Below are 16,376 nucleotides of genomic sequence, written 5' to 3'. Positions count from 1 at the left end.
GTAAATGTGTGGGGTTACGGGAATAGGGCCTGGGTGGGATTGTGGTCAGTGCAGAGTCGATGGGGCCGAATGGCCTCCTTCTGCACTGTAGGGATTCTATGAAACATTGGTATTTGCACCTGTCTTTCCAGAGAAATAAACAATATTATCACATTTTCCCTCTGGGTAGAGATGTGACCCGATTCAACTCTTTCCATCCTGATTCCCTCTACAATTTGTGAGGTTCTTATAGGTCTCTAGTCACACGGTGTGCGAGATGATTCATTATGTCCCGATAACAGTTATTTTGAGCAAGACCACCCCCTCAGAACTTAGGTAGTTCCTACAAAACCTCCAGCCGGCCAATCTGTAACTAATCATTGTCACTCCCTCATCTCATTCTTCATTCACAATGCGGCTGCGAAAAACCAACAGACATGAGAATCACACATCCTGCAACTCTGCAGAAAATAAAGTGATTGTTCCAGCAACAGTACAAATCCATAAGCTGCCTATAAGTCAAAAAACTTGAATCACAGGAGATCAAACCAAATCCTAATTCTACTTGTATAGTATAGCAGGTGTCTCTCAACGGTTACTTTTCTTTTGCATACTTGTTTTTTTCTACTCTGTATATCCCACCGTCTATCCCCACACCAACCCTCGCCCCACCTCACTCTCCCCCCATCTCATCCCCCCCCCAACCCTCCCCCCCACCTCATTCCCCCCAACCCTCCCCCCACCTCATTCCCCCCAACCCTCCCCCCACCTCATTCCCCCCAACCTTCCCCCACCTCATTCCCCCTGCCAACCCTCCCCCCACCTCATCCCCACCACCAACCCTTCTCCCATGAACCCTCTCCCCACCTGACCCTCCGCTCCCCCATAAGTAAAAGCTGTCTCTTGTCCCTGAGTCTCAAGTGTAGAGATTCAAGCCCTTCTTCTGGGCTTGAGCACAATAATCAAGATTAATACCCCAGTACAGTTCTCTGGGGCCAATGTTCTGTTGGGAGTGCTACCTAAAGGGTTAACCTGATGAACTATGTTCCTAACTGAGACCCGCTAGCTGCTTGGATGGGTATAAAAGATGATTTGGAGTTGTCGACCAAGTGTAGTGTGTCAAAATCCGCAGATGATACTAAGATGGGTGGCAGAGCAAAGTGTGCAGAGGACGCTGAAAGTCTGCAGAGGGATATAGATAGTCCAAGTGAGTGGGCGAGGGTCTGGCAGATGGAGTACAATGTTGGTAAATGTGAGGTCATCCATTTTGGTAGGAATAATAGCAAAATGGACTATTAATTAAATGGTAAAAAAATTGTAGCATGTTGCTGTGCAGAGGGACCTGGGTGTCCTTGTGCAGGAATCTCAAGGAGTTGGTTTGCAGGTGCAGCAGGTAATTAAGAAGGCAAATGGAATTTTGTCCTTTATTGCTAGAGGGATGGAGTTTAAAAACAGCGAGGTTATGTTGCAACTGTATAAGGTGCTGGTGAGGCCACACCTGGAGTACTGTGTACAGTTTTGGTCTCCTTACTTGAGAAAGGATATACTGGCACTGGAGGGGGTGCAGATGAGATTCACTAGGTTGATTCCAGAGTTGAGGGTTGGCTTATGAGGAGACACTGAGTAGACTGGGGCTCTACACATTGGAATTCAGAAGAATGAGGGGAGATCTAATAGAAACATATAAGATTATGAAGGGAATAGATAAGATAGAAGCAGGGAAGTTGTTTCCACTGGCAGGTGAAACTAGAACGAGGGGGCATAGCCTCAAAATAAGGGGAAGCAGATTTAGGATTGAGTTGAGGAGGAACTTCTTCACCCAGAGGGTTGTGAATCTGTGGAATTCCCTGCCCAGTGAAGCAGTTGAGGCTACCTCATTGAATGTTTTTAAGGCAAGGATAGATAAATTTTTGAACAGTAAAGGAATTAAGGGTTATGGTGAGCGGGCGGGTAAGTGGAGCTGAGTTCATGAAAAGATCAGCCATGATCTTATTGAATGGCGGAGCAGGCTCGAGGGACCAGATGGCCTACTCCTGCTCCTAGTTCTTATGTTAAAAGATCCTATGGCACTATCTGAAGATGGGCAGCTGAGTTATTCCAATTGTCCTGGCAAATATTCGTCAGCAATCAACAACACACAAACAGATTATCTGGCCGTGATCATGTTGCTTTTTTATTTCGTTCCTTGCTGTGTGCAAATTGGCTGTCACTTTTCATACATTACAACAGTGGCTATACTTCAAAAAGTACTTCATTGGGCGTAAAGCGCTTTGAGGCATTCGGTGGTCATGAAAGGCGCCGTGTAAATTCATGTTTTTCTTCTTGGGGATTCCTCTCAGACTTGTGTTTTGAAGAATGTAAAACCAACAATTCCATTATCCATCACAGGAACTTGGCCCATCGTGTCTGCGTTGGCCATCAAGCGCTTATTTATTCTAATTCCATTTTCCATCACAGGAGCTTGACGTATGAGGACTCTGGGCCTGTACTCGATGGAGTTTCGAAGGATGAGGGGGGATCTTATTGAAACTTACAGAATATTGAAAGGCCTGGATAGAGTGGACATAGGGAAGATATTTCCATTAGTAGCAGAGACTAGGATCCAAGGGCACAGCCTCAGAGTAAAGGGCCTTTAGAACCGAGATGAGGAGGAATTTCTTCAGCCAGAGGGTGGTGAATCTGTGGAATTCCTTGCCACAGAAGGTTGTGGAGGCCAGGTCACTGAGTGTATTTAAGACAGAGATAGATAGATTCTTGATTGGTAAAGGGGTCAAAGATTATGGGGAAAAGGCACGACAATAGGGAGACGATGGTCTAATGGTATTATCGCTAGACTATCAATCCAGAAACTTAGCTAATGTTCTGGGGCCCTGGGTTCGAATCCCGGCACAGCAGATGATGAAATTTGAATTCAGAAAATCTGGAATTAAAAAGTCTAATGATGATCATGAAACTATTGTCGCTTGTTGGAAAAACCCATCTGGTTCACCAATGTGCTTTAGGGAAGGAAATCTGCCACCCTTACCTGGTCTGGTCTACATGTGACTCGAGAGCCAAAGCAATGTGGTTGATTCTTAAATGCTGGCCCACCCAGCGACACCCACACCCATGAACGAATAAAAAAAATGGGGTTGAGAAACATATTAGCCATGATCGAATGGCACAGCAATTTCGATGGGCCAAATGGCCTAATTCTGCTCCTGTATAACTCAGCCCTCTGACCCACTCACCGATATTTCCTGTGTCTGTAATCGCAATGATGTGGAGATGCCGGCGTTGGACTTGGGTAAACACAGTAAGAAGTCTTACAACACCAGGTTAAAGTCCAACAGGTTTATTTGGTAGCAAATGCCACTAGCTGTAAGCGCAATCCATCGATGCATTCCCACACAAATGATGTTATGCCATGGAATGGCTTGGGAAGCAGGTATAAACGGGAGGAGGGGGCGGAGGGATCTTTACAAAGGTCAAGACCGTTCAGGAATGCATGTGCGGTCTTCCAGTGTCGGAGGGCGCTGACTAGAGTGGAATCCAAAGTTTCAATGTGAACTGGATAGGCTGGGGGAATGGACATTGTGTGTTGATATTAAACACAGTGTAAAATCCTGCTTTACCTGCACTGAACACCCAGGGAATGAGAGGAGGGGAGGGAATAGGCCTGGTGTAATCTACCTCCAGACCCCAGAGCTGATTGACTGAGGGCTGCGCACGACATGAAAAGCGGCATGCCCCATTGGTCGGTTTCCGTGTCAATTTCGCTACTTCCGAAATGTAGCGAGTGAATGTATCCCCGGGGCCGCTTTTTGCTACATTCACTGTGTGGACCACGCTTGTTCATCCTCAATCCAGCTGGAGGGAAGTGTGGGGAGGGAAGTGTGGGGACTCCCAATTACTGATGCCCACCACAACAATGGTGGCTGCATAGAGCGATAGGGGAGGGTGGGAGGGGGACGCTGAGTTTCTTCCACCATGGGAAATGGGATGTGTTCCAGGAGGCAGAAGGGACTTCTCCAGACGGCATTCTGTGTCCTAGTTGTACTTTGTTTCGGGTTCGGGTTTTACACCTACACCCACCTGAAGGAGAGCCTGAGGAACGCCGAGGTGCTGGCCCAGAAATACAAGCAGCAGCAGGAATCCGTCTCGGCGCAGTTACAAGGTGGGTCTGCCCCATGAAACTGTTTTCCAAGAGGAGTTTGTTGCAGCCACAGCTAGAATAAACCGGAGGGCGGGGTTAAGAGTCATCCGGTGATTGTAACATTTTGGAGTATGCTAAATGTTTAAAATCCCACAGAGCCAAAAGATTTGATTCGGCCTTTTAAGTTAAAAATGTCTCTTTTTTTGCACAGTCATAACTTCCTTTACTTTTTTTGGGAGGGTGGGTATTGTATACACTGCTAATTTTGTATGTTTACATTCCTGGGATAATTGTCCTCTCTTGCCAGAAGTTATGAAAAAAAGCTTTCCACTATCAACTCGCACCCTGCTTCCGCCCCACCCCCCCCCCCAAAAAAAAACAAGTGTTAAGCAAATCTAAATCTAAACATGTGTGATCAAACAGCTAGCTGTAACAGTTCAATCTAAGCCCCCTTTCCCTTGCCCCGTCCCCTGCTGGTGTCACCATGAGGAGCTAGCTGGCTGTCTGCTTAGTTGTATTCGAACCCTTAGGCGGAAGGGCCTGAATCATGGCAGCAGTTGAAAGACACTTTTCCCTGGGGAATTGTTGAACGCGTTGTGGAGTTATTCAGAACTTATGGAAGCTGCCACTCTAGCCAGTTCAACGATCCTTGTTAGCTGAAACTCCGACGAGAGGACAGATTCGTTTTTTTGGATAAGGGAACTTGTTTGGCATTGTAGTTGGTTCAGATTATTTTGATGGTGACAGTGCCGGTCCTTTGTTAGACTGATTTGGGGGGGGGGGGGCGGGGGTTCTCTCGGTTTGTGTAAAGATCTGAACTTTGAAGAGATCTCGTTGGTTCTGTTGTCACTGCAATTTCTGTGGTACTGGAAGTGTAAAATGTACGTGTGGGGCCAATGTGAGGGAGAGGGGCTGCATGAGAGTCCCAGAGGGAACAAGCTTATCCTTCTGCAGTTGAATCCAGCATGGAATAAAGTGCACTGGACTTAGAGGGAGTTCAGGTTTAAAATATTTAAATGCAAGGTGTTGCATTTTGGTAAGACAAACCAGGGCAGGGCTTGCACGGTTAATGGTAGAGTCCCGGGGAGTGTTGTCGAAGAGAGACTGAGGGGTGCAGGTACATAGTTCCTTGAAAGTGGCGTCACAGGTAGACAGGGTGGCAAAGAAGGCACACTTGCCTTCATTGGTCACAGCATTGAGTGCAGGAGTTGGGACATTGTTACAACCGTACAATGGTCACATTTGGAGCACTGTGTACAATTCTGGTCGCCCTGCTATAGGAAGGATGTAATTAAACTGGAAAGGGTGCAAAAAAGATTTACACGGATGTTACTGGAACTGGAAGGTTTGAATTATAACGAGAGGCTGGATAGGCTGGGACTTTTTTTCCCCTGGAGCGTAGGAGGATGAGAGGTGACCTTATACAGGTTTATAAAATCATGAGGGGCAGAGATAAGGTGAATAGCCAAGGTATTTTCCCCAGGGTAGGGGAGTCCAAAACTAGAGGGCATAGGTTTAAGGTGGGAGGGGAAAGATTTAAAAAGGAACTGAGGGGAACTCTTTTTCACAGAGGGTGGATTAAGCTGCCTGAAGAGGTGGTAGAGGCAGGTACAATTACAGCATGTAAAAGATATTTGGACAGGTACATGTATGGGAAAGGTTAAGAGGGATATGGCTCAAAGGCAGCAAATGTTTATGTTTATGAAACCTAGTTGGCATGGACGGGTTGGGCCAAAGGGCCTGTTTCTGTGCTGAATATCTCTCTGTCTAAGCACTATAAAAGTAACTGGTGGAGATGCTGGGCAGCTGAGCTGAGGTGTGTGCATCCCTCCCCCACCCCCTCTCTCTCCAGAGAAAGTAACTCAAAAAATTCAAACCCATGTAAACAGGTGCTGCGATACTGAGGAGATGTCAGCATTGCCACGTTGTTGGTAAATCATATTCTTGGTTCTAACCAGATTAAAGAGATTGAGTCTTGAGGGAAAAGTTTAGCTTTGATTAAATTTCCATTGACTTGTTTCTTTGCTACCACCTGCCTGGAACTGGCTGCAAACATTTATCGTTTGTCTCACGACATCCAAATGTTAGCACCTTCAGTTAATGAGCCAACCTTTCCTTCACACACAAACGCATGTCACCATGTGTGGAATAAACCCAGTGAGACAGGTAAACAAAAAGGGACTTCTGTTTTTTTTTCCAATTCAACGTACATGGATAAAGCACAAATTCCTCCACCCTCCCGTTATAAATCCAGAGTTCCGGTGTGATTCGATTTCATAGCATTGCTGTCAGAGAATATATTTTAAAAACACAAAATACTGCAGATGCTGGAAATCTGAAATCAAGGCAGGAAATGCTGGAAACACTTGGCAGGCCTGACAATATCTGTGGAGAAAGAAAGGGAGTTAATCTTTTCAGGTTGATGACTTTTTGTCAGGACTGCAAAAAGTTGGAGATGAAATGGATTTTAAACCAACAAGGAAGGCAAAAAAGGCAGGTCGGTCACGGGGTAGAAGGTTAGTTGCAATTGGCACCAATGTGGGGGATGCGTCCTGAGGGACACCTGTCAATCATAAGGAGGTTGCAGTCGGATATAGATAGGTTGAGTGAGTGGGCAAAAATCTGGCATGTGATGTGGGAAAGTGTGAAGTTGTCCACTTTGGCAAGAAGAATAAAAGAAGTATTAAATGGAGAATGGCTGCAGAGGGCGGCACAGTGGCTAACACTGCTGCCTCACAGCGCCAGCGACTCGGGTTCAGTTCCTGGCTTGGGTCACTGTCTGTGCAGAGTTTTGCACGTTCTCTCTGTGTCTGCGTGGGTTTCCTCCGAGTGCTCTGGTTTCCTCCCACGGTCCAAAGACGTGCTGGTTAGGTGAATTGGCCGTGCTAAATTCTCCCTCAGTGCACCCGACCAGGCACCGGAATGTGGCCACTAGGGACTTTCACAGTAACTTCATTGCAGTGTGAATGTAAGCCTGCTTGTGATTAATAAATAAAGTTTATCTAGGTGTTATAGTGCATGAGTCACAAAAAGTTAGTATGCAGGTACAGCAAGTAATTCAGAAAGCTAGTGAACTGCTATCCATTATTGCGAGAGGAATTGAACGTAAATGTTAGGGTGTTATGCTTCAGTTACACAAGACAGTGGTGAGACCACATCTTGAATATTGGGTGCAGTTTTGGTCTCTTTATTTAAGGAAGGATGTAAAGGCATTGGAGGCGGTTCAGAGGAGGTTTACTGGATTGATACCTGGAATGAGTGGGTTGTCTTATGAGGAAAGGTTAGACAGGCTTGGCTTGTTTAGAAGTGAGAGATGACTTGATTGGAGTATGTTGGAAGTCGAAAGGATGTTCCCTCTTGTGGGTGAGTCCGGAACTAGCGGGGGGGAGGCACAGTTTTAAAAATTAGATGTCGCCCTTATAGGGCAGAGATGATGAGAAGTTTCAGGGGATGGAAGGTTTGATGTATGAGGAGAGATTAAACAGTTTGGGCTTATACTCGCTGGAGTTTAGAAGGATGAGAGGGGATCTGATCGAGGTAAATAAAATACTAAAAGGGATTGACAAAGTAAACATAGACCAAATGTTTCCCCTTGTGGAGCAATCTAGAACAAGAGGTCACGGGAATAGGTTGAGAGGCGGTAGATTTAAAACTGAGATGAGGAGGAACTACTTCTCGCAGAGGGTGGTGAATTTGTGGAACTCGCTGCCCCACAGCGCGGTGGAGTCTGAATCATTGAAAGGTTTCAAGAAGGAGATAGATATATTTCTGATTTTTTAAAAATGGGTTTAAAAACAGGTTAAAGGGATATGGTGAACAGGTGGGGAGGTGGATTTGAGACCAGGGAGAGATCAGCCATGATCTGATTGAATGGCGGAGCAGGCTCGAAGGGGTGAATTTGCCTACTTGTGCTCCTAATTCCTGTGTTCATATGTTTTTTTCCTCTGAGGAGGTGTGACTTTGGAACTCTCTGCCTCAGTAAGTGGTGGAGGTGGGGTCATTTAAGGCAGAGGTCGATAGGGAATTAAAGGTTCTCGGAGGGGGGTGGGGGGGGGGGATGTAGAACCTGAAACACAAACAGATCAGCCATGATCTTATCAAATGGCAGAGAAGGCTCAAGGGGCCGAATGGCCTACTACTAATTTCTTATGTTCGTATCTAAGGTGTCCATGATTCCATTGGCGCAGCAGGAGAGGGTGACATAGCCACCCAGACATTTAGGAGTCTGCTAAATTCATGTAAAGTGTGTGACTCTGACAACTTTTCTTGGGTTTCTTGGCTGGAGTCCACTGTCATTTGTGGGAAGATGCATCATCTCACAGAGTTAAAGTGGGGGGAGTGAATTTCTCTGTGTCACACAGTCATGTGGATTTTACAACCAGCAGTGAAGACCCGCTGCTATTGTAAAGCCGGAGCAGTTTAGCTTCAAAAAGGTTAAGCGAATGTCTTCTATCTTAAATTGATGTTAAACTACATGAGGTCAAATAGTCGTTTGCTAGTAAATCAGTAAAGTCGCCATTGTCCCAGATGACCATAGGGTGCTCTGAGGGGGAGAGCTGACTGGTGGTGATTTAACCTGAGGATCACTGCACTTCAGGCAAAGGGCAAGGTTGAGAAGGTAGGACCTTCATGAATAACTTCAGCCAGTACGGGAATTGAACCCGTGCTCTTGGCATCACAAACCAACCATCCAGCCAACTGAGCTAACCGACTCCCCAGGTACCAATGTCAGGGGAAACAGCAACTTTAGACTGTATGCTTTATAATTCTCGTGCAGCAACATGGAAACATAGAAACTAGAAGCAGAAGTAGGCCATTTGCCCCTTCAAGTCTCCTCCAACATTCATTTTGATCCTGGCTGATCATCAAATTTAATATCCTGATCTCCCCCCCCCCCCCCGCCTTTTTCCCATATTCTTTGATCGATTTAGCCTAAAGAGCTATCTCTAAGTTGTTGTTTCCCTGACATTGGTATATTTGAAAAGCGTCCTGATGAGTGCCAAATGAAAAGCTTTGACAAAATGCCTTTTTCAGATATACGAAGGTTATTTCACACATTTTTCATGCATAGGGCGGCATGATGACACAGTGGTTAGCACTGCTGCCTCGCAGCTCCAGGGACCCGGTTTCAATTCCAGCCTCGGGTCAGTGTCTGTGTGGAGTTTGCACATTCTCCCCGTGTCTGCTTGGATTTCTTCCAGGTGCTCCAGTTTCCTCCCACAGTCCAAAGATGTGTGCCTCAGGGATCAGTGCTGGGTCCACTGTTATTTGTCATTTATATTAATGATTTGGATGAGAATATAGGAGGCATGGTTAGTAAATTTGCAGATGACACCAAGATTGGTGGCAGAGTGGACAGTGAAGAAGGTTATCTTGGATTGCAACGCGGTGATCAATTGGGCCAGTGGGCTGACAAATGGCAGATGGAGTTTAACTTAGATAAATGCGAGGTGATGCATTTTGGTAGATTGAACCAGGGCAGGACTTACTCAGTTAATGGTAGGACGTTGGGGAGAGTTACAGAACAAAGAGATCTAGGGATACATGTTCATAGCTCCTTGAAAGTGGAGTCACAGGTGGACAGAGTGGTGAAGAAGGCATTCAGCATGCTTGGTTTCATTGGTCAGAACATTGAATACAGGAGTTGGGACGTCTTGTTGAAGTTGTACAAGAAATTGGTATGGCCATACTTGGAATACTGTGTACAGTTCTGGTCACCCTATTATAGAAAGGATTTTATTAAACTAGAAAGAGTGCAGAAAAGATTTACTAGGATGCTACCCGGACTTGATGGTTTGAGTTATAAGGAGAGGCTGGATAGAACTGGGACTCTCTTCTCTGGAGAAGGCTGAGGAGTGATCTTATAGAGGTCTATAAAATAATGAGGGGCACAGATCAGCTAGATAGTCAATATCTTTTCCCAAAGGTAGGGAAGTCTAAAACTAGAGGGCATAGGTTTAAGGGGAGAGATACAAAAGTGTCCAGAGGGGCAATTTGTTCACACACACGGTGTCTGGAACAAGCTGCCAGAGGTAGTAGTAGAGGCAGGTACAATTTTGTCTTTTAAAAAGCATTTAGACAGTTATATGGGTAAGATGGTCAGAGAGGGATATGGGCCAAATGCGGGCAATTGGGACTAGCTTAGCAGTTTAAGAAAAAAAAAGGGCAGCATGGACAAGTTGGGCCGAAGGGCCTGTTTCCATGCTGTAAACCTAAGAAAAAGAATATGCAGGTTAGGTGGATTGGCCATGTTAAATTTCCCCTTAGTGTCCTAAAATGTATAGGTTAGATGGGATTAGCCCTTGGAAATGTGTGGGATCGCAGGGATAGAGTAGGGGAGAGGGTCTGTAAATCATATGCTGTCAGAGAGTTAGTGCAGACTTAATGGGCCGAATGACCTCTCCTGTGCTGTAGGGATTCTGTGATTTTTGTAGGAGTGAATCAGTTACTGGTTTGTGACCTATGTTTAGTATCTTCCAATGCTTATTCAAGCCCTTCTCTACTAAAAGAAAGGAGCATGCGATCTATTCCAGTAGCTGCTGTGTGGATTGTGGATGCTTGGATTATTTAACTTGATATTGGCCAGGAAAGGTGCCCGCTGAATTAAAAGGGGCTTGAGGTGATCGAGAGAGATCGGTGATGCCAAACCCCAGGCAAACAGCGAGAATAAAAATTTTTAAAAGTGGTCGGTCTGTCAGTACCTGCAAGGGAAAAAGGCAAGTTTGACAGGCCTATGATGGAAGGCCTAGGGAGGCAGCAAGTGTGAGTGAGTGAGGCAAAACAAAATGGTCGTAAAGGAGTCGGGTGGGCAAGGGCTTTTACCTTCTCCCCGGTAGAAAAGTTTATTTATTAGTGTCACAAGTAGGCTTACATTAATACTGCAATGAAGTTACTGTGAAAATCCCCTAGTCACAGAGGTTTACACCATGGAAACAGGCCCTTTGACCCAACTTGTCCATGCCACCCTTTTTCTTAACCACTAAGCTAGTCCCAATTGCCCGCATTTGGCCCGTATCCCTCTATACCCATCCTACCCATGTAACTGTCTAAATGCTTTCTAAAAGACAAAATTGTACCCACCTCTACTACTGCCTCTGGCAGCTCGTTCCAAACACTCACCACCCTCTGTGTGGGAAAAAAAAAATTGTCCTTCTAGACCCTTTTGCATTTCTCTCTCCCCCCCACCCCCCCCCCCCACCCTTTGTATTTCTCTCCCCCCCCCCCCCCCCCCCCCCCCCCCCCCCCCCAAAAGGATCACCCCAAAGTCTCCTACGCTCCAGAGAAGAGAGTCCCAGTCTATCCAGCCTCCCCTTATAACTCAAACCATCAAGTCCCGGTAGCATCCTAGTAAATCTTTTCTGCATTCTTTTAGTTTAATAACATCCTTTCTATAATAGGGTGACCAGAACTGTACACAGTCGCCACACTCCGAGGCTGGAATGCTGTACATATTTTTACTTTGGCACAAAAATAATCGGTTTTCTACCGACAAAAGCAAGTGAGGAGCAGATTGCATGCCTGACTCTCATCGTAGATTTGGTCTTTTGCCGTGGGGTCCAGTTGGGGGTGTGGGAATTCTGGCCACTGTTCAGTTTGTGTGAGATTGAGGAGTGGCCTTTTTCTCTTCAGAGGCAAAGTGATAAACGCCCCAACATGGTGATTACACATTGGGCTGTGGTTTGCAGGACATTTGGCCGCTTGGTAGATGTCCTTGTGGTGAGAATATTGAGGTGGCGGTGCCTCAGAGTGAGTGGGTAACATTGGGTGCATCCTGGATTGAGGGATGGCATGTGGAGGAGTTCTGTGATTGAATGTTATGAGTTCTGTCTTCTGTTCCTCCCCGTCTGCATCATTTGTTGGGAGAGAGGGAGAATCTTGTTGAAAGCCCTGTTTTGGTGGAGTCTTACTTTAGAGTGAGTTGCCCCAACTGAAGGGGAGGAAATGCCCTGGGATCTGGCCTCTTTGTACCGGGGAGGGCATGCTACAAGAAATAGAGGATTTTTATGTAGCATTTTTCACAGTCTCCAAATACCTTTAATGTTTTTTGCGGCTGTACTTATAATTACTATTATAAGTCAGAGAAACACACAACAGCCTGTGCTGCTTTTGGGTAACCAAGTAAACAAAATCAACAAACTGAGATGCATTCAAAAGCAGCCCCTTTAAAGGGACACTGCATCAAAGTAAACAGAATCCCTGAGGAAACTTAAAACTTCAGAAACTAAATGTGATGAAAGGGGTTGATGAAACACCCCAGTGCCCGCGGTGCCCAGAGGGCACCAAGGGCCTCGATTGTGTTGGTGGACACCATGTGCTCCCTTTCCCAGATACATGGCAGTGACCATACAGTAGAGCGGGAATAGTCGGGACGGACGACCCCCTTGTCCACCCACTGTCTAGACAGATTAATGGCCAGCTTGGCCGAGCCGAGGAGGTCCTCCTCCCCCTCGCACGGGTGCTCGAAGATCAGGAGCCTCGCAACAGCGGCCAGTGTGTGCACAGCGACATCTCGTGAATAGCACTGAGGTAACGATCAGTACTAATGATGCTGGCTGAGGAATACCTATGACCAGGTGTTGGGTCCAATCATTCCTTTGAACAGACGAGGGGACAGCACTTGTATACGGGGTTATAAAATGAATTTCTTTTCTTGAACAGAAGTTAAGAAAATTAACATGACAGAAGCAGAGATAAAGAAAAGCTTACTTGGAGACTGGCTTCTAAGCAAGCCAGTCCCTGTACTGATGACACTGAATTGATCTCGAAAACAAACTGCAAACAGATACCAAAATCCAAACTATATCTCAACCCTTACCTTGTTATTGTAAGTGTCCTTCACATGCTGTCTCTGTCTATAAAAAAACAAATCTTGCAGCTGCAGGACTTGTTTTGTCTGATGTGTACCCTTCAGGAATGCAGTCAATTTTTAGCTAACCCAGCATGCCTTCTGAGTTTTAAAATGTAGTCAAGTTAGCAGTGTTGGTTAACCCCGACAGTCTAACATTTAAATGTTATTGCATAGGCAGAAATATCTTAAAATGAAGTCTTTGCATAGACTGAAGCAAACAGAGCTAACAGATCTCTCACCAGGGCACCAGAACAATTCCCCTGTTCTTTTGAAATAGCGATCTTTTTACTGCACTCGAGCAGGAAGATGGAGCCTCGTCTCATTTGAAAGACAGTATCTCCCACAATGGTGGCACTGCCTTTGTACTGGACTGGAGTATCAGCGTAAACTTAGTAAGTAGTCTCACAACACCAGGTTAAAGTCCAACAGGTTTATTTGGTAGCACGAGCTTTCGGAGCGCTGCTCCTTCATCAGGTGAAGGAACCTGATGAAGGACAGCGCTCCGAAAGCTCGTGCTACCAAATAAATCTGTTGGACTTTAACCTGGTGTTGTGAGATTACTTACTGTGCCTACCCCAGTCCAACGCCGGCAACTCCACATCATAGTATAAACTTAGTGCACCAGTCTCTCAAATTATCTTGAACTCAAGACCTTCTAAGTAAAGAGATGCTACCCACCGAGCCACAGCTGAGACCCAATGATTCAACCTGAGCTGTACGGATGGATAATTCAGAATGATTTTTAACCTCTCAATTGATTTCTCTCCATCGATTGCTCAAGCCTGGCTTTAGGCCCAGCTCGCCCTTGGCACGCACTCCTCCACAGAAAGCAGGGCCTTCATTTTGGATTTTTCTCTGGAAACTACGAGTTGGTTAGTTTGCTCAATGTTTTAAAAAAGTGCCATGTGAACGGTGGCTAGGAATCATTCTGATGCGATGGGAGCTCCAGGAGAAAGAATTCTAAAGAGAAATTATCCCGAAGGATTGTTCCAAGCCCCTTGAGCATGCGGTGTTCCACATTTACGTACCTGAATGAAGCACCTCTTAGAATCACAGAATTCCGACAGGCCGAATGGCCTCCTTCTGCACTGTCCAGCCTGCACCGACTCTCCCACAGAGCATCTTATCCAGGCTCGATTCCCACATATTTACCAGGTGATCAAGAAGGCAAATGGGATGTTGGCCTATATCGCAAGGAGGATAGAATATAAAAACAGAGATGTCTTGCTGCATCTGTACAGGGCATTGGTGAGGCCGCAGCTGGAATACTATGTGCAGTATTGGTCCCTTTATTTGCGGAAGGATATATTGGCCTTGGAGGGAGTGCAGAGAAGGTTCACCAGGTTGATACCAGAGATGAGGGGTGTTGATTATGAGGAGAGACTGAGCAGATTGGGTTTGTACTCGTTGGAATTTAGAAGGCTGAGGGGGGATCTTATAGAGACCCTTAAGATAATGAAGGGGCTGGATAGGGTAGAGGTGGAGAGATTCTTTCCACTTAGAAAGGAAGCTAGAACTAGAAGGCACAGCCTCAAAATAAAGGGGGGTCAGTTTAGGACAGAGTTGAGGAGGAACTTCTTCTTTCAGAGGGTGGTGAATCTCTGGAATTCTCTGCCCACTGAAGTGTGGAGGCTACCTCATTGAATATGTTTAAATCACGGATAGATGGATTCCTGATCGGTAAGGGAATTAGGGGTTATGGGGATCAGGCGGGTAAGTGGAACTGATCCACTTCAGATCAGCCATGATCTTATTGAATGGCGGGGCAGGCTCGAGGGGCTAGATGGCCTACTCCTGCTCCTATTTCTTATGTTCTTATATGTTCTTACCCCACTAACCTACACATGTAGGGACACTAAGGGGCAATTTAGCATGACCAATCCACCTAACACGCACATCTTTGGACTGTGGGAGGAAGCCGGAGCACCCGGAGGAAACCCACACAGACATATGGAGAATGTGCAAATTCCACACAGATAGTGACCCGAGGCCGGAATTGAACCCAGGTCCCTGGCACTGTGAGGTAGCAGTGCTAACCACTGTGCCACCAAGGAGGCATCTTTTCTCCAGGCTTCACGGAAAGCGCAAGGAAGTGAATGAGACGGGGGTCAAGGTCTCGGAGGGGGTAAGACTGGTAATTACTGTAATGAGCAGGTGTGTTTTACAGTATCAGTCGTTCATCTATAAACTGTAACTTTGCAATTACCTGTGGTGATAACTCCACAAATGTTTCACGCATTCACACGATAATCCTTTTGTCTAATATTGAAAGCGAGGTGTTAAAGTGAATGATTCCTAAATAGCAAACATTGGACTGAAGTTGTGAACTTTTATTGGTACGCTCAGAAAGGTGTTGCATGTTAACTTTACGGCACGGTGGCACAGTGGTTAGCACTGCTGCCTCACAGCGCCAAGGACCCGGGTTCAATTCCGGCCTCGGGTCACTGTCTGTATGGAGTTTGCACATTCTACCCGTGTCTGCGTGGGTTTCCTCCGGTTGCTCCGGTTTCCTCCCACACTCCAAAGATGTGCGAATTAGGTGGATTGACCATGCTAATTTGACCCTAGTGTCAGGGGGATTAGCAGTGTAAATATGTGGAATAGGGCCTGGGTGGGATTGTGGTCGGTGAAGATTTGATTTGATTTATTATTGTCACATGTATTAGCATACAGTAAAAAGTATGATTTCTTGCGCGCTATACAGACAAAGCGTACCATTCATAGAGAAGGAAACGAGAGAGTGCAGAATGTAGTGTTACTGTCATAGCTAGGGTGTAGAGAAAGATCAACTTAATGCAAGGTAGGTCCATTCAAAAATCTGACAGCAGCAGGGAAGAAACTGTTCTTGAGTTGGTTGGTACGTGACCTCAGACTTTTGTATCTTTTTCCAGAAGGAAGAAGGTGGAAGAGAGAATATCCGGTGTGCGTGAGGTCCTTAATTATGCTGGCTGCTTTGCCGAGGCACCGGGAAGTGTATACAGAGTCAATGAATGGGAGGCTGGTTTGCGTGATGGATTAGGCTACCTTCACAACCTTTTATAGTTTCTTGCGGTCTTGGGCAGAGCAGGAGCCATACCAAGCTGTGATACAACCAGAAAAAATGCTTTCTCTGGTGCATCTGTAAAAGTTGGTGAGAGTCGTAGCTGACATGCCAAATTTCCTTAGCCTTCCGAGAAAGTAGAGGCGTTGGTGGGCTTTCTTAACTATAGTGTCGACATGGGGGGACCAGGACAGATTGTTGGTGATCTGGACACCCTTTCTACTTCGTCCCCATTGATGTAGACAGGGGCATGTTCTCCTTTACGCTTCCTGAAGTCAAATCTCCTTTGTTTTGTTGACATTGAGGAAGTGATTATTGTTGCCACACCAGTTCACCAGATTTTCTATCTCATTCCTGTACTCTGTCTCGACATT

At 46.0% G+C, this 16,376-nt stretch overlaps 1 protein-coding gene across 1 annotated transcript in view; it reads left to right on the top strand.

Annotated features, from left to right (window-relative positions):
• Positions 1 to 3,765: 3,765 nt before the first annotated feature.
• Positions 3,766 to 16,376, top strand: part of LOC144509924 (uncharacterized) — a 73,966-nt gene continuing 61,355 nt past the window's right edge. Inside the window, exon 1 of the mRNA XM_078238923.1 lies at positions 3,766 to 4,135. Coding sequence (XP_078095049.1) covers positions 3,949 to 4,135 — 187 coding nt within the window. The 5' untranslated portion in view covers positions 3,766 to 3,948. The remainder of the gene's footprint in view (positions 4,136 to 16,376) is intronic.

This window comes from Mustelus asterias, chromosome 22 (genome assembly GCF_964213995.1).
Source record: "Mustelus asterias chromosome 22, sMusAst1.hap1.1, whole genome shotgun sequence".
In the NCBI taxonomy this organism is placed as follows: Eukaryota; Metazoa; Chordata; class Chondrichthyes; order Carcharhiniformes; family Triakidae; genus Mustelus; species Mustelus asterias.
The sequence above is the reverse complement of the archived record's forward strand: the minus strand, read 5'-3'. Positions and strand labels throughout refer to the sequence as shown.